This window comes from Mesocricetus auratus, unplaced genomic scaffold (genome assembly GCF_017639785.1).
Source record: "Mesocricetus auratus isolate SY011 unplaced genomic scaffold, BCM_Maur_2.0 Super-Scaffold_100008, whole genome shotgun sequence".
Classification (NCBI taxonomy): Eukaryota; Metazoa; Chordata; class Mammalia; order Rodentia; family Cricetidae; genus Mesocricetus; species Mesocricetus auratus.
Genome location: NW_024429192.1, coordinates 33,793,569 through 33,809,876, shown reverse-complemented (window position 1 = coordinate 33,809,876; position 16,308 = coordinate 33,793,569). Strand labels below are relative to the sequence as shown.

Sequence of the window (16,308 nt, the reverse complement as noted above, 5' to 3'; positions counted from 1 at the left end):
GTTTATAACTCTAATGATGTATACTGCTCTCTATACATTTCCTAGATTTTCTCCCACTTGAGCAGCTTATAGTTTCGCTTGAGATAATTAACATAAAATGAAGAATTCCTTCTTGGACTTGAGCCCTGAAATGTAACTGCCTCCTTACCCAGACACGAAGAATACCGTAAGTAAACATAGCCAAGATCTGCTTGTTTTTGTTTAGGTAAATCTAAACAAGAAAATGGCCCAAGTCAGGGGCTCTGATGCTGTAGGAACAAAGGGCTTTGTACACACATTACCAGACATCAGCTATCATACACCTGTCCGAAAAGTTGATTTCACAATAACGGAGCCGCGGCTAGAAATAACGAAGCACAGCGGATTTCACTGGGCGTCGTCTACCACTTCCCTCTTCCAGTGGGGCTGGAAACACTACAAAGAAAATCCAGCAATTTGGCCCCAAACAATGAAGTTCATTTTCAAAAACAAAGAGCAATGAGTTGGAAGGAGGAAAAAAGCTTAGAAGAATGGGATGTTTAATCTGCACTGGAAACTCAAAAAAGAAAAATAAAACAGTTGAAATTATCCTCACTAACATCTTTATCTACACATGCTACTTTGATTCATGTAAAAATCTGTGCTTTAAAGACCCATAGCTGGACTTTCCAAAAGTCCAAACTCAAGGTTCTGGCAGGAACTGTCTCTAAATACAACTACTCAATTATGTTCAAGGAGGAACTGTTCTCCAAAAGTCTCTGCTAACTAGGAACTAATAAAAGCCTCAAAGAATTTCCAGTGAGGATGATGGGGCTGAATTAAGCTGGACTGAAATGATAAGGCACTGACAGGAACATGGAAACTGTACACACTCAGGGAAGACTTACACCGGGTTACGGTAGCCAGTGCCACTGATCATCAATCTCCCCATGGGCTTTGGACAGGGATTTTCTGACTCGGTTATTTTAAAAGAAGCAGAGAAAACAGTGTTCTTCCTCCCCGTCTTGCTTTTATTTTGTTTCTGTCCCTGTCTAGGTCCTCCTTTCATGTAAGACCTTGCAAACAGAAACTACAGGATGTCTACTTTCCTTCCTCTAGCTAATGTCACTGACTTCAATTCAGAATCTCAAGTTCCTGAGGTTAATACACAGAGGATTATTACAAGTACTAACCAACCACTTACTAGACCTTAGCAGGCTTTGGTGTCCTAGTCAAACCCTTTTGAATCATCAACATATGCGTGCACGCATACGCTCACACAGACACAGACACACACACACAAAGTAGGGATGGGAGGGGAGAGAGGAATGGACAGAAACAGAGAGGAAAGAGAGGGAGGTTTAAAGTTACTAGACCTTTAAAAAAATCACACAAGTATTAGAAACCCTTGTACAGGGCAAAGAGAAGGCTCAGTGGGTAAAGGTGTTTGTCACCAAGTCTGATGACTTGAATGTGAAGACCAGAAGTCTACTTGGTTAAAAGTGAACCTTCTCCCACCAGCTGTCCTCAGCCCGCCACACACATGCACCAGGCCAGGGGAGCACAACCCTCCTAAGAAAATAAAGAAATTAACATAGTAAAAATGTTTTCTAAGCCTGTGTGCATAATGAGCATCGTAAGAGAGGGGCTGCTGCAACCTCTCTGCTCCTCCAGGAACGCTGAGATATGAGGTACTGAGCGAGACAGTGACAGGCACAGAGCGGGCAATAGGAAAGACAGAGAGGTCCGGTTCCAAGGACCCACTGTGGTCAGGACACCACAGCTCTGTCAGGAGGAAATGAAGGATGCTGTGACAATTCCCAGCCAATCCAAATCACAGAAAGGACACTTCTCTGCTCAAAGACACAGCGTACAACAGGAACTTGCTTTGTCGCATAGACACGTAAAAGTTATCTCAGGGAAAGAGAAAGATTTGAAAAAGTGCAAATGTTTTTGGTAAATACTCCAACAATGACAAATTAAGACTATTTTGAAACATACCAAATGTGGAGGCTCATTTATCCCAAGTGGTTCCTGAAAGATATTAAAATGTTTCAAAAATTGCATCATATCATCTTAGCTGGCTTCAGAAAGTTTTTCAAATATGCCTAGAAAAAGATTTTCATGATATCACCAATTTACTAAATTCCCTCATCTACCTATGACCCCTTCTGTCCCCAAGAAGCTCTGGAATTTTCTAGTTTGAGTACTGCTGTAGCAGGGAGAGAAAGGGTGCATGGGAGCATTTCAGAAAGGGCCCCAGTTTCTGACACCGAGGCACAGACATCCTAGTCACTCTGTGGTACTCCTCATTTACCATGGCCACGGTGTTAGACACTTTAAGGTACTACACACAACTCCCTCTTTGATGGGCTGCTCTTTCTGCTTCAAGACCCCCCCCCAAGTTATCCCAGGTGTCCTTTCCTTCGGCAAGGTCTCAACCCGCACAGAGTGTACTTCCCCTACCTCGTCCAGAATGACCTCCACACTTAAGCTTCTTATTAACTACACTATCATTTACTGCCCACTAATCTCTCTCGCTTTAAGAGATCAAGAGCTATCAATCAGGGCAGTCACACTCACCCTGTCTCTCTGTGAGTCAGCACAGTATCTAACAAGTCAGAAGCAGGAAGCCATGCTGCTGAATGAATGAACTGGTTCTATAATAGGGATACCTCAAGTATGTGTTCACATCTACTAGCTCCCTCTGCAACCAGCAGAAATACATGTGGTATTTTATTTACTGTATACAGAAACACAAAAGAGACTCTAAATCTAACCACGTTAAAACAATGTTCTACACAGTCAACTGTCCCTGTGACATGCTTCTGGCCATCGGTCTGCCCCACAGTCCACTTACCAGCTGGATTGGTCGGATTGACAAGATTGTATTACTTGATCCTCCCCAATCAAAAAAGCATTTGTATTTTCCTTTCTCTAAGATGTACTGATCTCCACAGAAGAACTTCTGGTGATAGGCAACCCATCTAGTAGAGAGAGAATAGGAGAGCAGTAGAATCAAGACGCTCCCAGCTTTAAGCCCCTTCCACTCCTTCCCTCCCCCTCTCCGGCAACCCCCAGCTCTTTAGGCGGGGACTACGTACACTCCACTCTTCACATGGATGGATCTTGTTTCCCTGCCAAAGCCAATTTCTTCTAAGTCTGTAATTTCCTGATTTGTAATGTCAATGAACTTCCCACTTTCGAGGTCAGATTCAAACAGTGTGATAGCCGATTCTATAAAGTTCTGAAAAGAGGGAAAAGGACTGTTTAAGAAAATACATGCAGCACAATTCCACACACTGTCAGGATAATGTTCACACAAATAATTCCAGGAAGAACCTTCATGGCATGAAATACCATATAATTCTATTCTGACATAGATTAGAGAAATTGTAATCTGGATTCCTATATGATTTAGAGAAAAACATAAAGTCTGGATTTGATCAAATATGAAAATAATACGAGTCAAGTAAACAGAAATTAGTCAACACTTTTAGGTAAACTGCTAGGATTATAGATGTATCACATATAACAATAATTACAGGAAATACTCAAACTTTCACTGGAGCAAAAATCTCACAAGGCAAAGTAAAAATATAATGTACTATAAGCAACAGGAAGCATAGTTTTATGAGGCCCAAATACAACTGAGTTTCACAAAAGCTACTTGTTCAATAATCAAACATTGTTTTTAAGGTTGATATATTTGTGATCTTATGAAAACTTTAAATATAACACATAAAGACAGAGGCCACTCACAGGGGCAATATTAAAGCCAAACACACAGATCCCTAATTTCACTAGTAAATTAAGAAACGTTAAAATGACTAGATGCAATTTTGTATCACAGCTCTTCAAGGAAGAAACTTAAATAATATATAATAAAACATACATGTTATCAAAAGAGAAAATTGAACAAATTTTCTTTTTATCCAATAAACTCAATCCATGTTAAGATTTTACATATGTATGTGTATATATAATTTCTCTATCGACATTTCTTTTTGCATATATAATGTCACCAGTATTTGTTCTGTAAGTTCTTGCCCTTTCATTTCTACCAGTGGTTAACAGCTTAGGGTTGGTGAATACAGAGTTGGACTCAACGTCATGGTGAGCTGGGTCCTCACTAGCCCCGTGACCTCCGTTCTATTTCCCCGGGTGAGGTGTGGAGGGACACTGCATGACACAGTCCCGCTGCTGCTCCACATGCCACCTGGGCAAACAGAATGGAGGCCACACGGCTAGTGGGGCGCACAGAAATGAAAGGACAGCCCTACACCCATGCACACAGGCAGCAGTAACTGGACCATTGGATGGGCTAGCAAATGTTCTATTTTAAAAAGGCAGGAGCATGAAGCTGGTGGGCGCACATTGGGGACATATAAGGGGAGCTGGGAGGCAGACACGGTAAGCAGTTAAGATCATATTTCACTGCATACATGTATAAAATTACAAAGACAAAACAAAAAAATTGGGCCCAGTAGAGCGCATCTGGTACTCTCTGGCTGAATCTGATGTCCAGTTTCCAAGACAGACCCTGGCTGGAACAACCAAGCGGAAAGATTTGGGGGAAGACTTGTGATGTCAACCTCTGACCTACACATATGCACGCACGCACACAAGAGGGGGGAGGGAGGCACACACAAGCTAAACCATATGAGGAATGAGAATTTAATAACCTGTGATAACCTTTTGGGAACTTCCGCATCAGAGGCTCCCAGACACAGACACGCCTTTGTTCCTCCATGTTAGAAGTACACTGGCCAGCTTACAGCAAGGGTGAGGGCCCAGTGATGGCTGAACAGGGCTCAGGCTAGTGCTTGCCAGGAACCAGTATCAACAGTGACCAGCAAAACCAGATGGAAAGGTTCAGGGGCAGCGCTCAGTCACAGGGACCTCTCTTCCCCGTTTCTGATGACTCAAACTCCCTGTCTCCATCGCCAGTTCCTCTGGTTCAGCGAGTACCTGGTATTTACTCCAGGTTGGGACCTTCGGATGGCAAGCATGGTAAATTGAGAAGTGTTTTGGATCACTGTCACTGGAGAAGGCCATAGAAAAACACTGGCACTTGCATGTGTCTTGTCTACCTGCCCTCTTGCCCAGAATACCTGTGCTGGCAGGGATGTGTTTGGCCTGAGTCATGACTTGCACACATCATACTGTGTGAATAGTAGAGCAGTGCTTGCAGCAAGAAGAGTCAGGCCATGTGTGTGTGACTGTGAGGCCTGGAGCTGGGGGGAGGAGGTGCCTCTTATCACAGGAGTCACTGCAGAAAGTATGTGCCAAGAGCACACAGGACCATGAAAACATACTCACACACCCAGAGTTTTGTACGTTGTCTCCCACCCTTAAAGCCTTAGCAGTGGTCTGCGGGAGGGCCCACGTGGTGTAGCTCCCCTCTTTCTGCTTTCTCCTTTTATTTGTGGCTTTTCTTACTTTAGAGCTTTGGTTTCCCATCTTTTCCCAGATTCTTCTCTCCCTCTGAACCACTACCCTGGTTTTGTCCTATTCTGCATTTTTTTCTTTCAGACCTGTCAAACACATCATATCAGACCCAGCTGACTGGAAGTATTGAGGTAGTAACCCTGACAGCCATTGCTGGGGATCAGAGTCAATTCGTGTGCTCATCATGTGTCAGTGCTGGCTGGGCCCAACCTCCTGAGGATGACCACCTAGATGTCACATGGACGAAATACAGATTTACATATGGAAAAACCTGGGGGTGGAGTTCCCGGTATAGTGTTTGCATAGCATGAATGAGGCCTTGGGTTGGCCTCCCAGCACCCAGAAAACCCCAAAGACAATGAAACAACACATCTAAGTGCCTTGTTCTAGAGGCCAGTGGGGCAGATACTGCAGCCATGTCTAGGGTTCCCCTATGAATTCTAGGTCTTTCCTAGACGTTTAAGTCACTGAAGTGAGACAAGGGTAAGTTTTCAGCTCAAGGCGAAGGAACACTGGCGGAATGACTTCAAAGGCTATATCCTATTTTACATTTTTAAGGCACTTGACTTATTCTCAAGGACAGCACTGCCTGTGAGAGAAAACTGGGCGCTACCGTAAGCCCAAAGACGAATCACAGGGCTCAGCAATGTGACAACTTTTAAACTCCATAAACCCTCCGAGCTGATCCAGCCAGCGAGCTCTTGCGTTATGACTCTGGGTGGACACTGGTGAAACCATTAACTTTAAGGAAAATAGTGGTCTCCAACTCCACTTGGCTCAGAGGTCTGAAGACAGACGCTGGGCCCGGCAAAGAGCAAAATCAAATGGCAGAAGTAAATCTAGACAGGCATAAAACTGAAGGAGAACACGCACGCCGAGCACATTTTATTGACAGAGAATGAATAAAAACTCCTCCACCCAGAGCCTGAATTCCATTGCATTCCTTTCGGTGCTCCACTTTCTTCAAAAGCAATCAGCTACATGTGAATATTTGTGTGACTCATTTGGAACTGGGAATGCATTCCTCCTTGTCCTCTTCAAATCACTCCATGGCACAGTTCCCATTATCCCGGAGGAACATATCCGCTATTTGACCTTAGTAAATCCAGAGTGTTCCAAGTGCTGCAGCCAGGATATCTGAGTGGACACCACACACCACATGACACAGCTTTCCTGCCTGCTGGCATGGTGATTTCACATGACTTTAATGAGGCTGGGAATGCCCCGCTTCCCCCTTTCCCAGGTTACGGACATCCCAGCCTATAGGGAAAAGGTATGTCACACCAGCCCAGGGCCACATCACTCCTTCCTATTTATGTGCCTGGCTGAGGAACAACTCTATTTCTGTGTTACATTCCCTACCACACTGCCTGCTCTGGGTGTTGGCATGGGGGGGCTCTGGCTACTACATGCTGTGTTTATCACTATACATCTAACAATGGAGGTGCTCAAAAATAATTATGGACTCAATGGATGAAAAGTAAAAAGTAATCCAGGTGTAGCGGTACATGCCTTCAATTCCAGCACTCAAGAGGCAGAGGTAGTAATAAGGTCTCTGGGAATTCTAGGCTAGTCTGGTTTACAAAATGAGTTCCAGATCAGCCAAGTCTACACAGAGAAGCCCTGTCTCAAAAACTAAAAGAAAACTTTAAAAAGTAAAAAATAGATACTCTATGATAATTGCCACAGGCAAGAAAAATAGGCAAGCCCTGTTCAGTTGGATGCTCTCGGGTGCTGTGACCTCAGGCTCTATCAGAAATCACATTTAGTTTCATGAAAATATAAAACAGCTACAAATGAATGTCAAGAAAACAAACTCACAGCCTGTAGGTACCGGAAAGACATGATGGGGCCACTTAATGCCCCACAGGCATTGCTATCTTCGAAGTCTCCTTCTTCAAGTAGGAATTGCTGGCCTTTGAAATGTTCCTTTTCATAGGCAACCCACCTAGAAATACAGGAGACTCAAGTGAACCACAATTAAACTAGTTAAGAAAGAGAAAAGGATGAAGGAGAAAGTTATTCATCTACTATTCCAACTGACATTGTTTTCACACATGACAAGCAAATTGTATGCATCTCATGGTCAATAATTTTTATAGTGTGGAAGCTTTTCCCAACAAAAGGTTAACTGTAGAACTGCAACAGAGCAAGCTCGTTAAGTATTTGTGGAATGACTAGTACCATATCTCACATGGTCAGAGGATAATTTGCCAAGTAAAAATATAAAGTACCACACAGCCAATGAGAGAAGTTTCAAACCTGCACTGAGATTCAAGGAAATCATTTTCATTATACTGATTAAGCCCTTCTGGACCCAAGGAAAGACTATTTTATTAATCATTTACCCAGGGTTTAAGCCAAAGGAACCCTTTACTCAGCTGCAGATAAAAAAGAAAACAATACAGGGAAGGAGGTTTCCCAAGGAGAAACTGGGAAAGACTACTGAGCTGGAATCCCGTATGTGGACTAAAATGTCTGTCTGTAAATACTTATGGGTGGGAAACCTGCATCCTAGCATCTTATCAGTGCTCAGCTTGGAAACAGGAAGCATTCTGCAGAGTACTTTCCAGGGACACACGTTTCCTGAGTTCTAGCCTTATAGCATCAGGAGACACAGATAAGCACTTTTAGGCCACTCTGTGAATCTTACTTTTTATAAAGATTACACCATGGTGCCTAATGAAGCGTGAGCTGTGAGTGTAGAAGACTCACAAAATGTGCTGCCTATAAAAATTAACCTTTACCTGCATGATGAAGAAAGGGTGGGCCTTTCAAATGGACAGTTTGTAAGGGTGACTTCTTATCCTTCAAATTAGGGACTTTCAGATTCAGAAACTTGGAAAAAAAAGTGAAGCCCATGAAGGCTGAAAATTATTATTATTCTTTCTCTACCCCTCTTCAGCAGTGTGTATGTACACACACACACATGCATGCACGCACGCATGCACGCACTCTTTCCACACAGCAAAAAGACCAAGTTTGAGCCGTCCTTTCCTTTCTCTTTGCCCTTCTGTTTCTAGGTGTATGTGCTGCTGTGGAGCTTGTCATATGGACATTGCTAACATAATTGTGCTCCTGACTGTAATGTGAAAACACATTTCCCAGAAAACTTATCACAGTCTAAGACTTCTTTCATATTAAGGAAGTTATCTGAAGCCCATTTTGAACAATATTTGACTGATAAAAATAATGAGCAGCACCAACACCTCAATGTTAAAAGCTGAAGTAAGGTTACTTTGTTTCATAACAACAGTAAAGAAATGATATAACCCCTGTTTTTCTTAATTTTGATTAAGCTTAAAATGTATCTGGGGGCCGGGCAGTGGTGGCACACACCTTTAATCCCAACACTCTGGAGGCAGAGGGAGGGGAATCTCTGTGAGTTTGAGGCCAGCCTGGTCTACAGAGCAAGTTCCAGGACAGCCTCCAAAAACACTACAGAGAAACCCTGTCTCGAAAAACCAAAAAAAAAAAAAAAAAGTATCTGGGATATTTTAAATATACATATTATTCAAAAGAAGCCAAGATATCCCCTCTCCCTCCCTCCCTCCCTCCCTCTCTCTCTCTCTCTCTCTCTCTCTCTCTCTCTCTCTCTCTCTCTCTCTCTCTCTCTCTCTCCTTCTTCTTCTTCTTCTTCTTCTCCTTCTCCTTCTTCTCCTTCTTCTCCTTCTTCTCCTTCTTCTCCTTCTTCTCCTTCTCCTTCTCCTTCTTCTTCTTCTCTTCCTCTCTCCCTCTCTTCCCCCCTCCCCCTCTCGACAGGGTTTCTCTGTATAGTCCTGACTGTCCTAGAACTCACTCTATAGACCATGCTGGCCTCAAAGTGCTGGGTCTAAAGGCATGTGCCACCACTGCCTGGGCAAGATGGTCAGTTTTAGTGATCCTTGGATTCCTCAAGGTGACACAGGGATGAAGAAGGACCATACTCTGCAAACATAAAGCTAAACAGCTAAAAAAAGTCCAAGAACTGAGAAAACTGGTGTAAAATAATCAAGTTCCCCTGTCATTTCTTGACTCTCACATAAAACTGTAAGTCTGTATTCTCTATCACAGGCCACACTTTGACCTTTTTTTTTTTTTTTTTTAGAAAAAGCAATGTAGACAATAATTCATTGCACTAAATTTTAGCAGCACTTTTTTTCTAAGGCAGAAAACTAGTTTTATATCCACTTAGTTAATAGTGGAAAAAGATTACGTCTCAGGGAAGAAAAGACAAAAAACATTTCCCCCCCTCCCCCCATTTACCATCTTTACCATGTGGACAGCATGGGACTGACCCAGACCCCTGAGGAGGCCTAAGTAATCTATGAGGCCTTGGGCAGTATTTATCCCTGGCGTACAAACAGACTTTGAGTGCCCATCCCACAATGAGGGATGCTGTCTCAGCCTGGACTCTTGTGGGAAGGCCTAGGCCCTGCCCTAGATGAAATGACAGACTCTAGAGATCCCCCATGGAGGGCCTCACCCTCCCTGGGGAAAGGAGTGGAGACTGGGTGGGGGGCTGGGGAGCCTGGTGGGGAGGGCGGGGAGACAGAGCTGGGATTGACATGGGAAACAAGCTTGTTTCTAACTTAAAAAAAATGGATGAATAATTAAACACAAAAATAAAGACAAAAACCTTCTATAGCAGCATTTTAACAATATGCATATGTGTCCACAAACCATCAAACATTATAAATGAGTACAACATACTAAAAACATGTTTACCTGTACTGTATCTGTCCTTTTAACAACAAGTAATGCTTTTACTTTAGGGATAAGTAATGAAATGATTACTGGCACAGCAAACCAAGTATCGATACGACTTATCGCTGGTGTATTAAAGGTTTTCCTCTGCGCTCATTGGACTGGTATGGCAGTCATTGGTTTGCGTCTCAAACTGCAAACAGAACTGGAGCTGACTGTAGACAGGCTCATACCTATGACTATTTTAAAAGCAGCATTTGCTAGAGGGGCATTAACAAGTTATATGATGTTACATCACTGCATGACACTGAAATGAACCACTTTCAGAATGACTAGTGTCAGAAGGGAGACATGTTTCTGGATGGATCCCAGCATGGGCTTCTCAACAGCAAATCAGCTTTGAGCAAAGTTCCACAGAACACAAAACCCAGAGAGAGGCAAAGACCAGCCTGGTTACAAGTTTCCTTGGGCTTTTTGCTGGAGTAATGCTGATTGAGGCTGGGGTCGCAGAAACACCCCTGTGTTTGGGATTGGGATGGTTTCATCGAAATGCTTCCAGCACAGGAGACCACAAATGTCAACACTCTTGACCTTGGGATCACAGGGCTCCCTCTATTACTTTAATAAGATAATTCACTAGCAAAGCCCTTAGAACATAAGCTAGTCAACAATAATAGATCAACAGAATAGCAGATTAAAAAGCCAGGCCTTCCCCCAAGTTCATAGTCTATAAAAAATAGAAATTTACTTTGTAATCCTTCTATGGTGCTTTAGAAAAGCTAGGTATTGAAATTTTACATTAAATACACAACACAGTTTCTATTTCAAATTCTTAAAAAAAACCAGTAAGTAGGCCCAATCTCAACTAAGTTATATATTTTACGTAATATATTGCAGAAAGGAGATAGGTTATAAGGTTAAGGTTGGCTGATTTTGTCTTGTTTAACACATTGTTTGAGCTAATCTTTAAAAGTAGACTAATAAATCACATATTGAAAATATGACACTCACACTCCACCAATGACACGAATTGATCCAATGCCATGGAAGTCCTTATCACTTTTTAAAAACTTAGGGACAGAATCTATATGTTCACTAAATTCTTTGGTATGTCCATGAAAGTGAGGTTTTTCATAAAGGATAACCTGAAAAACATGAAATGGTTATTTAATGTGCTCACATTGTACACGGGAAGACTTCAAATTACATAAGCGGCATTAAGGACAAAACATCATCAGGGAGCAACATCTGCTTTTTCAATTACTTCTACAATATAAACCAGCATCTGACCAAGTAGGTATGAGCCAGTACCATTGTTAGGGTCAATCATTTCTTCTCCTGTTTCTCTCACATTAATGCACCTGGCTATTACTACATTTTTCTGGTTACCCAAATGTTTGGACCACCATGTATGCTGAACTGCCTTATGGGTGAGTCTTGAATTTTCTTTGCATCACTCTGTGTTGCGAATTCTCTACAGATCCTCCTCACACCCTGTTAGATGTGGAAACATTTGGAGCTTCCAGTGCACAAAACTAAATTACCTACTGAGTTCAAAACCCAAATACAGCTTCTTATAACACAGCTGCTTTTTATAGCTGCTGATATTTGCTGAAAAGGTAGCGCGTGAAGTTTTAAATGTGAATGCACTGGAAATTCAAGCGTTTTGCTAATTGGACATTTTGTTCAAATCCGGGAGAGCAGCAGGCAGGAGACAGCAGCAGAGAGCTGCTACCACACAGTACTTCTTTGCTATTGTGCTGTTTTTCTCTCTCAAGTACCGGCTAAATGCACGGCTGTGGTAACTGCTGCTCCCTCCACACCTCACCCGCAGTGCTTCCTGTGGCTAATGGAATAATTTTTATACAACCAAAATCAAAGATCTTGGTGACAGATCCCTAGGCTTAAATATGTAGAACTAAACAAAACTTGTAACTCATTTTTGAAAAACAAAACTTGTAACATTATAGACTGAAAAAAATATGCTAATACTGATCTTGATTCTGCACACTAACTTTTCTTAGGAAGCTATTTAATAATCCCACATATGTAACAAAGTTAAGGTATGTAACTATTATACATACAGTGGAGTTTTATTCAGGCATAGCACTTGCTGCATGTGATGACATTCAAGCTAAGCAAAAAGCAGGAATCATGAATAAGCTCTTAGGACATCATCAGTGTTAATTAATTCCTAATTGGCAAGTTGTGATTACTTATGAAAATCAATCTGCTCATAGAGGCCTACAATCTGTGAAGTGCAGACACCCCAGGACAGCTCAGCCTTTCACACATCGCCCTGTGACTCACCACCCTTGGAAGCTGCAGCAGGAGTCACACGGAGAGTGTCACTGGTAATTTTGCCTTCATTAGTCAGATCAGCACTTTGCAACCTTTGCTGCGTTTTTAGTCACCCTCATTCAAAATCAGAACAGTATACCTGAGGATGGAGACTAGGCTGATATATTCCTAAAATTGAGAAGATCCCAGCGTGCAGCCAGGGTGTACAAGATGCACTGAGACGTGTGAGCTTTCAAAGACCCATCCATGTGACTGAGAACATCGCAGTCAATTCTCTAACTTGTGATGAGGGGCTGGCAGCCCTGGATCCCACTCTGTGGAAATCGAGGATGGACGGATGTCTCCTCCACACATGCCTCTGGTCGGAGGGGCTATTCCTACTTTTGAAGGCTGTTTGCATTTTGACCACTGAACAGACTTTCTTCCCATCTCCCCTTACACATATCTATCTGTAACTATTTCTCCCTCACATGATGTACTTGATCCTGTCACTGCTACCACCCAGTTGTCACAGCCGTTATGCTCCCTTTCAGGCACTCATACTTGCAAGCTGACATCCATCCAACAGGCGCTATCTGCAACTCATCCGCATTGGCCTCTTTGCAGCATCTTTCTCAAATCATATGGAGCTCACTTGAAGTCACGTGAGGACCCAGATTCCATCTCACCATCTCCGTCACCAAACAAAAAACAAACCCGCCACCTTTCTTCCCACAGCGGGCGTGGGTGGGTCTGTGGGAGGTGGCAGCACAGACCTCCATCCCTGCACTCTCTTCACTCCCTGTTCCCAGCCACAGTGTGGGTCCTCAGTCTGCACAGTCACTTCCAAGCACTGCAGCCTCCACTCGGTAGGTAGCGGACACTCACATAAACGGTCCTATATCAAAATTTAAAGCCTAGTGTTCAATCTTTTGAGCTAGCCTACAGTGCAAGACTTACCTTTAAGTTCATAGGCATTTCCACTTTCAGTCCGCCCTAAAAAGGACAAGATATTTGAAGACAGTGTAAATACATAAAAAGGGCTAAAGTAACAAAGTTATATGCAGGTTACAAAAATCTCATTAGCTATGACAATGCAGCAGTCAAATTTAACGACAGTAAATTCAGAGCGGTAGTCAAAAGCAGGTTAGACTGATCTACAACAGTAGATACAGGCTAGAAATTTTTAAAAGCTTTCAGATCAGAATGCAAGGATCTTTAAACAAACACAAACAACTAAAGATGTAATTGCAGCTTAGAGTATCCCAAACAGAAGAGGGGAACTGCTAATAGCTTCAGAAGATGTATTTGGCAGAGCAGATTTCTAAGCCCTGTATCCAAGTGCATCCCCTAGAACCACTTAGGTTTTCTAAATTAGGCCAGTGCACCATCTCTACATCTGTCCCCCCAAGTTCCATAACACAGGTGATCATACCTAGTGCCCTCGTAACAGCAAGACCGTACACCATAAATAGGGGTCATTCTCACCAAGGCCCTAACTACATAATGTTATGTGTTAAAATACCATTCCACAATGTGATGTTTCTGAAAATTTCTGAATTTGTCCTTGTTTCTATTTTCCAAGGCAAAGAACCAAGCATGTTTTATCACATAGCCTACACTTAATCGAACAGTTTGTGCCTCAAATATAAACAAATAAATTTGCCATAGCGATGCTGCTGGCAGGTATTTAATCTTTAAGATGGTAAACACTGAAAGAGCGACCAATTTACTATTAATGCTGAGTTTACTATCTATTATGAAACTGGAAGAGACAATATTCTACAACTAATTTTCTAATGGGCATCAACAAGGCAGACTTAGGATTTTATTAAATATTTAAAACGGCACAGAATACCTAATTTAAAAAAAAGGGTATGTATTGTGATAAGCTTGCCACGGTTCAAAGTAAAGGCAAATATCCTGCATGGTGTGAGTAGAAACACAATGTTCAGTGTGTCGACTCCATGGTGCATGCATTCATGTCTTGAGAGCGAGGGCTCTCGAGGTGACAATGTTCTGATCTGCACGTGTGGGGGCTTGAGAGGAGGAGAGCCTCGGGTTACATCCGCTTACCATTTGCAGAGGGTGCAGTGATTTCATTTCTGCTGCAGAAATCTCAAAGAGCCCCTGGTCGTCTTCCAAAATTGTAGCTTGCCCCTTGAAATTAATATCTGGGTAGGCCAGCCAACTAGACAAGGTACAAATGGTTGGTTAAAGTATGATAATAGTACTTCAGTTGGGCTCTGTAAGAGGAAAAGGGGCTACCAAAAAAAAATCCCATGATAAAATTACAGTAATAAAATTATAATACAATTAGCACATGACAAGGAAGGCTAAAGTGTTCAAGTATTTACATGCATGTACTCTCTACCTTATGGCTTATTTTTGAGTACTGTCTATTCATTTCTGCCCTAGAATTTTCTAAGGCCTAAAACATGCGGCATCTTTAATGTAAGCAGACTATAAGTTAGAAATCAACACTGACCAGCAAATCTTTGCTTGCCAGCTAGCACCCCAGGAACAGGGAGGAAAACACAACAGTTGACCCAAGCTAGGCATTGTTCAGGGTCCAAATTTTTAGGTCAGAGACAGGTTTTTGTTTCCCAGTCCCAAACTGTGTTAGATAAAAAGCCAATGCTATCCGTCTATCAAGAAGGCTGGGGATTCTGTACCTGCTCCTAGGAGTCATACATCAAAGCCGTAATTAGATCCAAAGAAGGACAGACACATCTGTTTTAAACCAGGAAGTAGTCCTTCTTAGGTATCCGGAAGCATAAACAACACTAAAACTTCAGAAACCGTATGTCATCTATTGAAATGTGAAGCATTAATCACTACAATTAAGAAGAGCCGACACATACACTCCTGACTTCACAGTGAAGGATGCAGACTTGGGGATGTTCAGCTCTTCCAGGTTGGGCACAGCTCGATGTATGTAGATTGGGCAGCACCCGGGGTCAGACTGTGGGCACAGCTCTATCTCTGGAACACTGCAATCCTGGAAAAGAAAAATTGCCTTTGAAATCATCTAAAGAAACACAGGCTAGTGTTCCCGCCCTGGACACATGGCAACAATGATTTCAGTATGCACCGGGACTTCTCCATCAAACAGTACAAGGGGGGAACTGGTGATCCTTAAACAAATTTTTAAACAAAGCTTTTCTCAGGAGTCATATGAATAATGCAACAATCATATTTGCTGGAAAAATTACCGTCGCCTTTCCTTTCTTTTTTTTCTCTGCTTCGTTTTAAAACACTTGTCCCATTAAGAATGGCTCAGTTACTAATGGGTTTGAGTGCCAAAGTTCTGCAAGCCTTCCTTCTCAGGAGCATAACAAAGCCTGCAGGGAGGAAGGGATTTAAATAAAAGCTGATCTCCTGGGGGACATAAAAAATAAATAAAGGGAGACACTGCCCCTCCGGTGTGTTTATCTAATTTACATCAACAAAGGAGAAGGAACTAGAGGTGAGGGGAGAGGAAATGTGTTTTCCTACTTGTGGGACTCTTATTTTTTCAGGGCAAGTTGGCTTGATGATAAAAGGTGTTATGAAATCTGACTCTATCCCAGCCTTTAAAAATGAGACACCCACAGTCAGGCTTTCCTTTAAAATTGCACTCGCCAAGCTCTTTTTAATCTGTTCCCACTTCTGGTGCAAGCTGCAATAATAACTGTAGTTCACAACAAAGAGTCGAGCGAGAGCACCTTTAAACCCCGGAACCTCGAAGAACACCACTTGCCCTGTAACACTCCCTGCATCAATACAAAGATTGTGGTTGGGTTTTGATTTTGTACAGTATCAAGAGCCACACTCCACAGAGCTCTACAGGTGCACCCCAACACTGGCCTCTGGAAGTTTTATACATTCTGTTCATGGTGCACCTAAAGAGACAGCCCTCTTTATTAAGGGAAATCTCTTATTAATATTCTC

General features: G+C 42.5%; 1 protein-coding gene across 1 annotated transcript in view; it reads right to left on the bottom strand.

Annotated features, from left to right (window-relative positions):
* Crybg3 (crystallin beta-gamma domain containing 3) overlaps positions 1–16,308 on the bottom strand; it is a 103,850-nt gene that overhangs the window by 27,727 nt on the left and 59,815 nt on the right. The window contains exons 8-15 of the mRNA XM_040750611.1: positions 15,240–15,376; positions 14,452–14,566; positions 13,336–13,371; positions 11,107–11,240; positions 7,231–7,357; positions 3,063–3,205; positions 2,819–2,945; positions 1,960–1,992 (exon numbers count right to left, since the gene is read on the bottom strand). Of these exons, the coding sequence (XP_040606545.1) occupies positions 1,960–1,992; positions 2,819–2,945; positions 3,063–3,205; positions 7,231–7,357; positions 11,107–11,240; positions 13,336–13,371; positions 14,452–14,566; positions 15,240–15,376 (852 nt within the window). The remainder of the gene's footprint in view (positions 1–1,959; positions 1,993–2,818; positions 2,946–3,062; positions 3,206–7,230; positions 7,358–11,106; positions 11,241–13,335; positions 13,372–14,451; positions 14,567–15,239; positions 15,377–16,308) is intronic.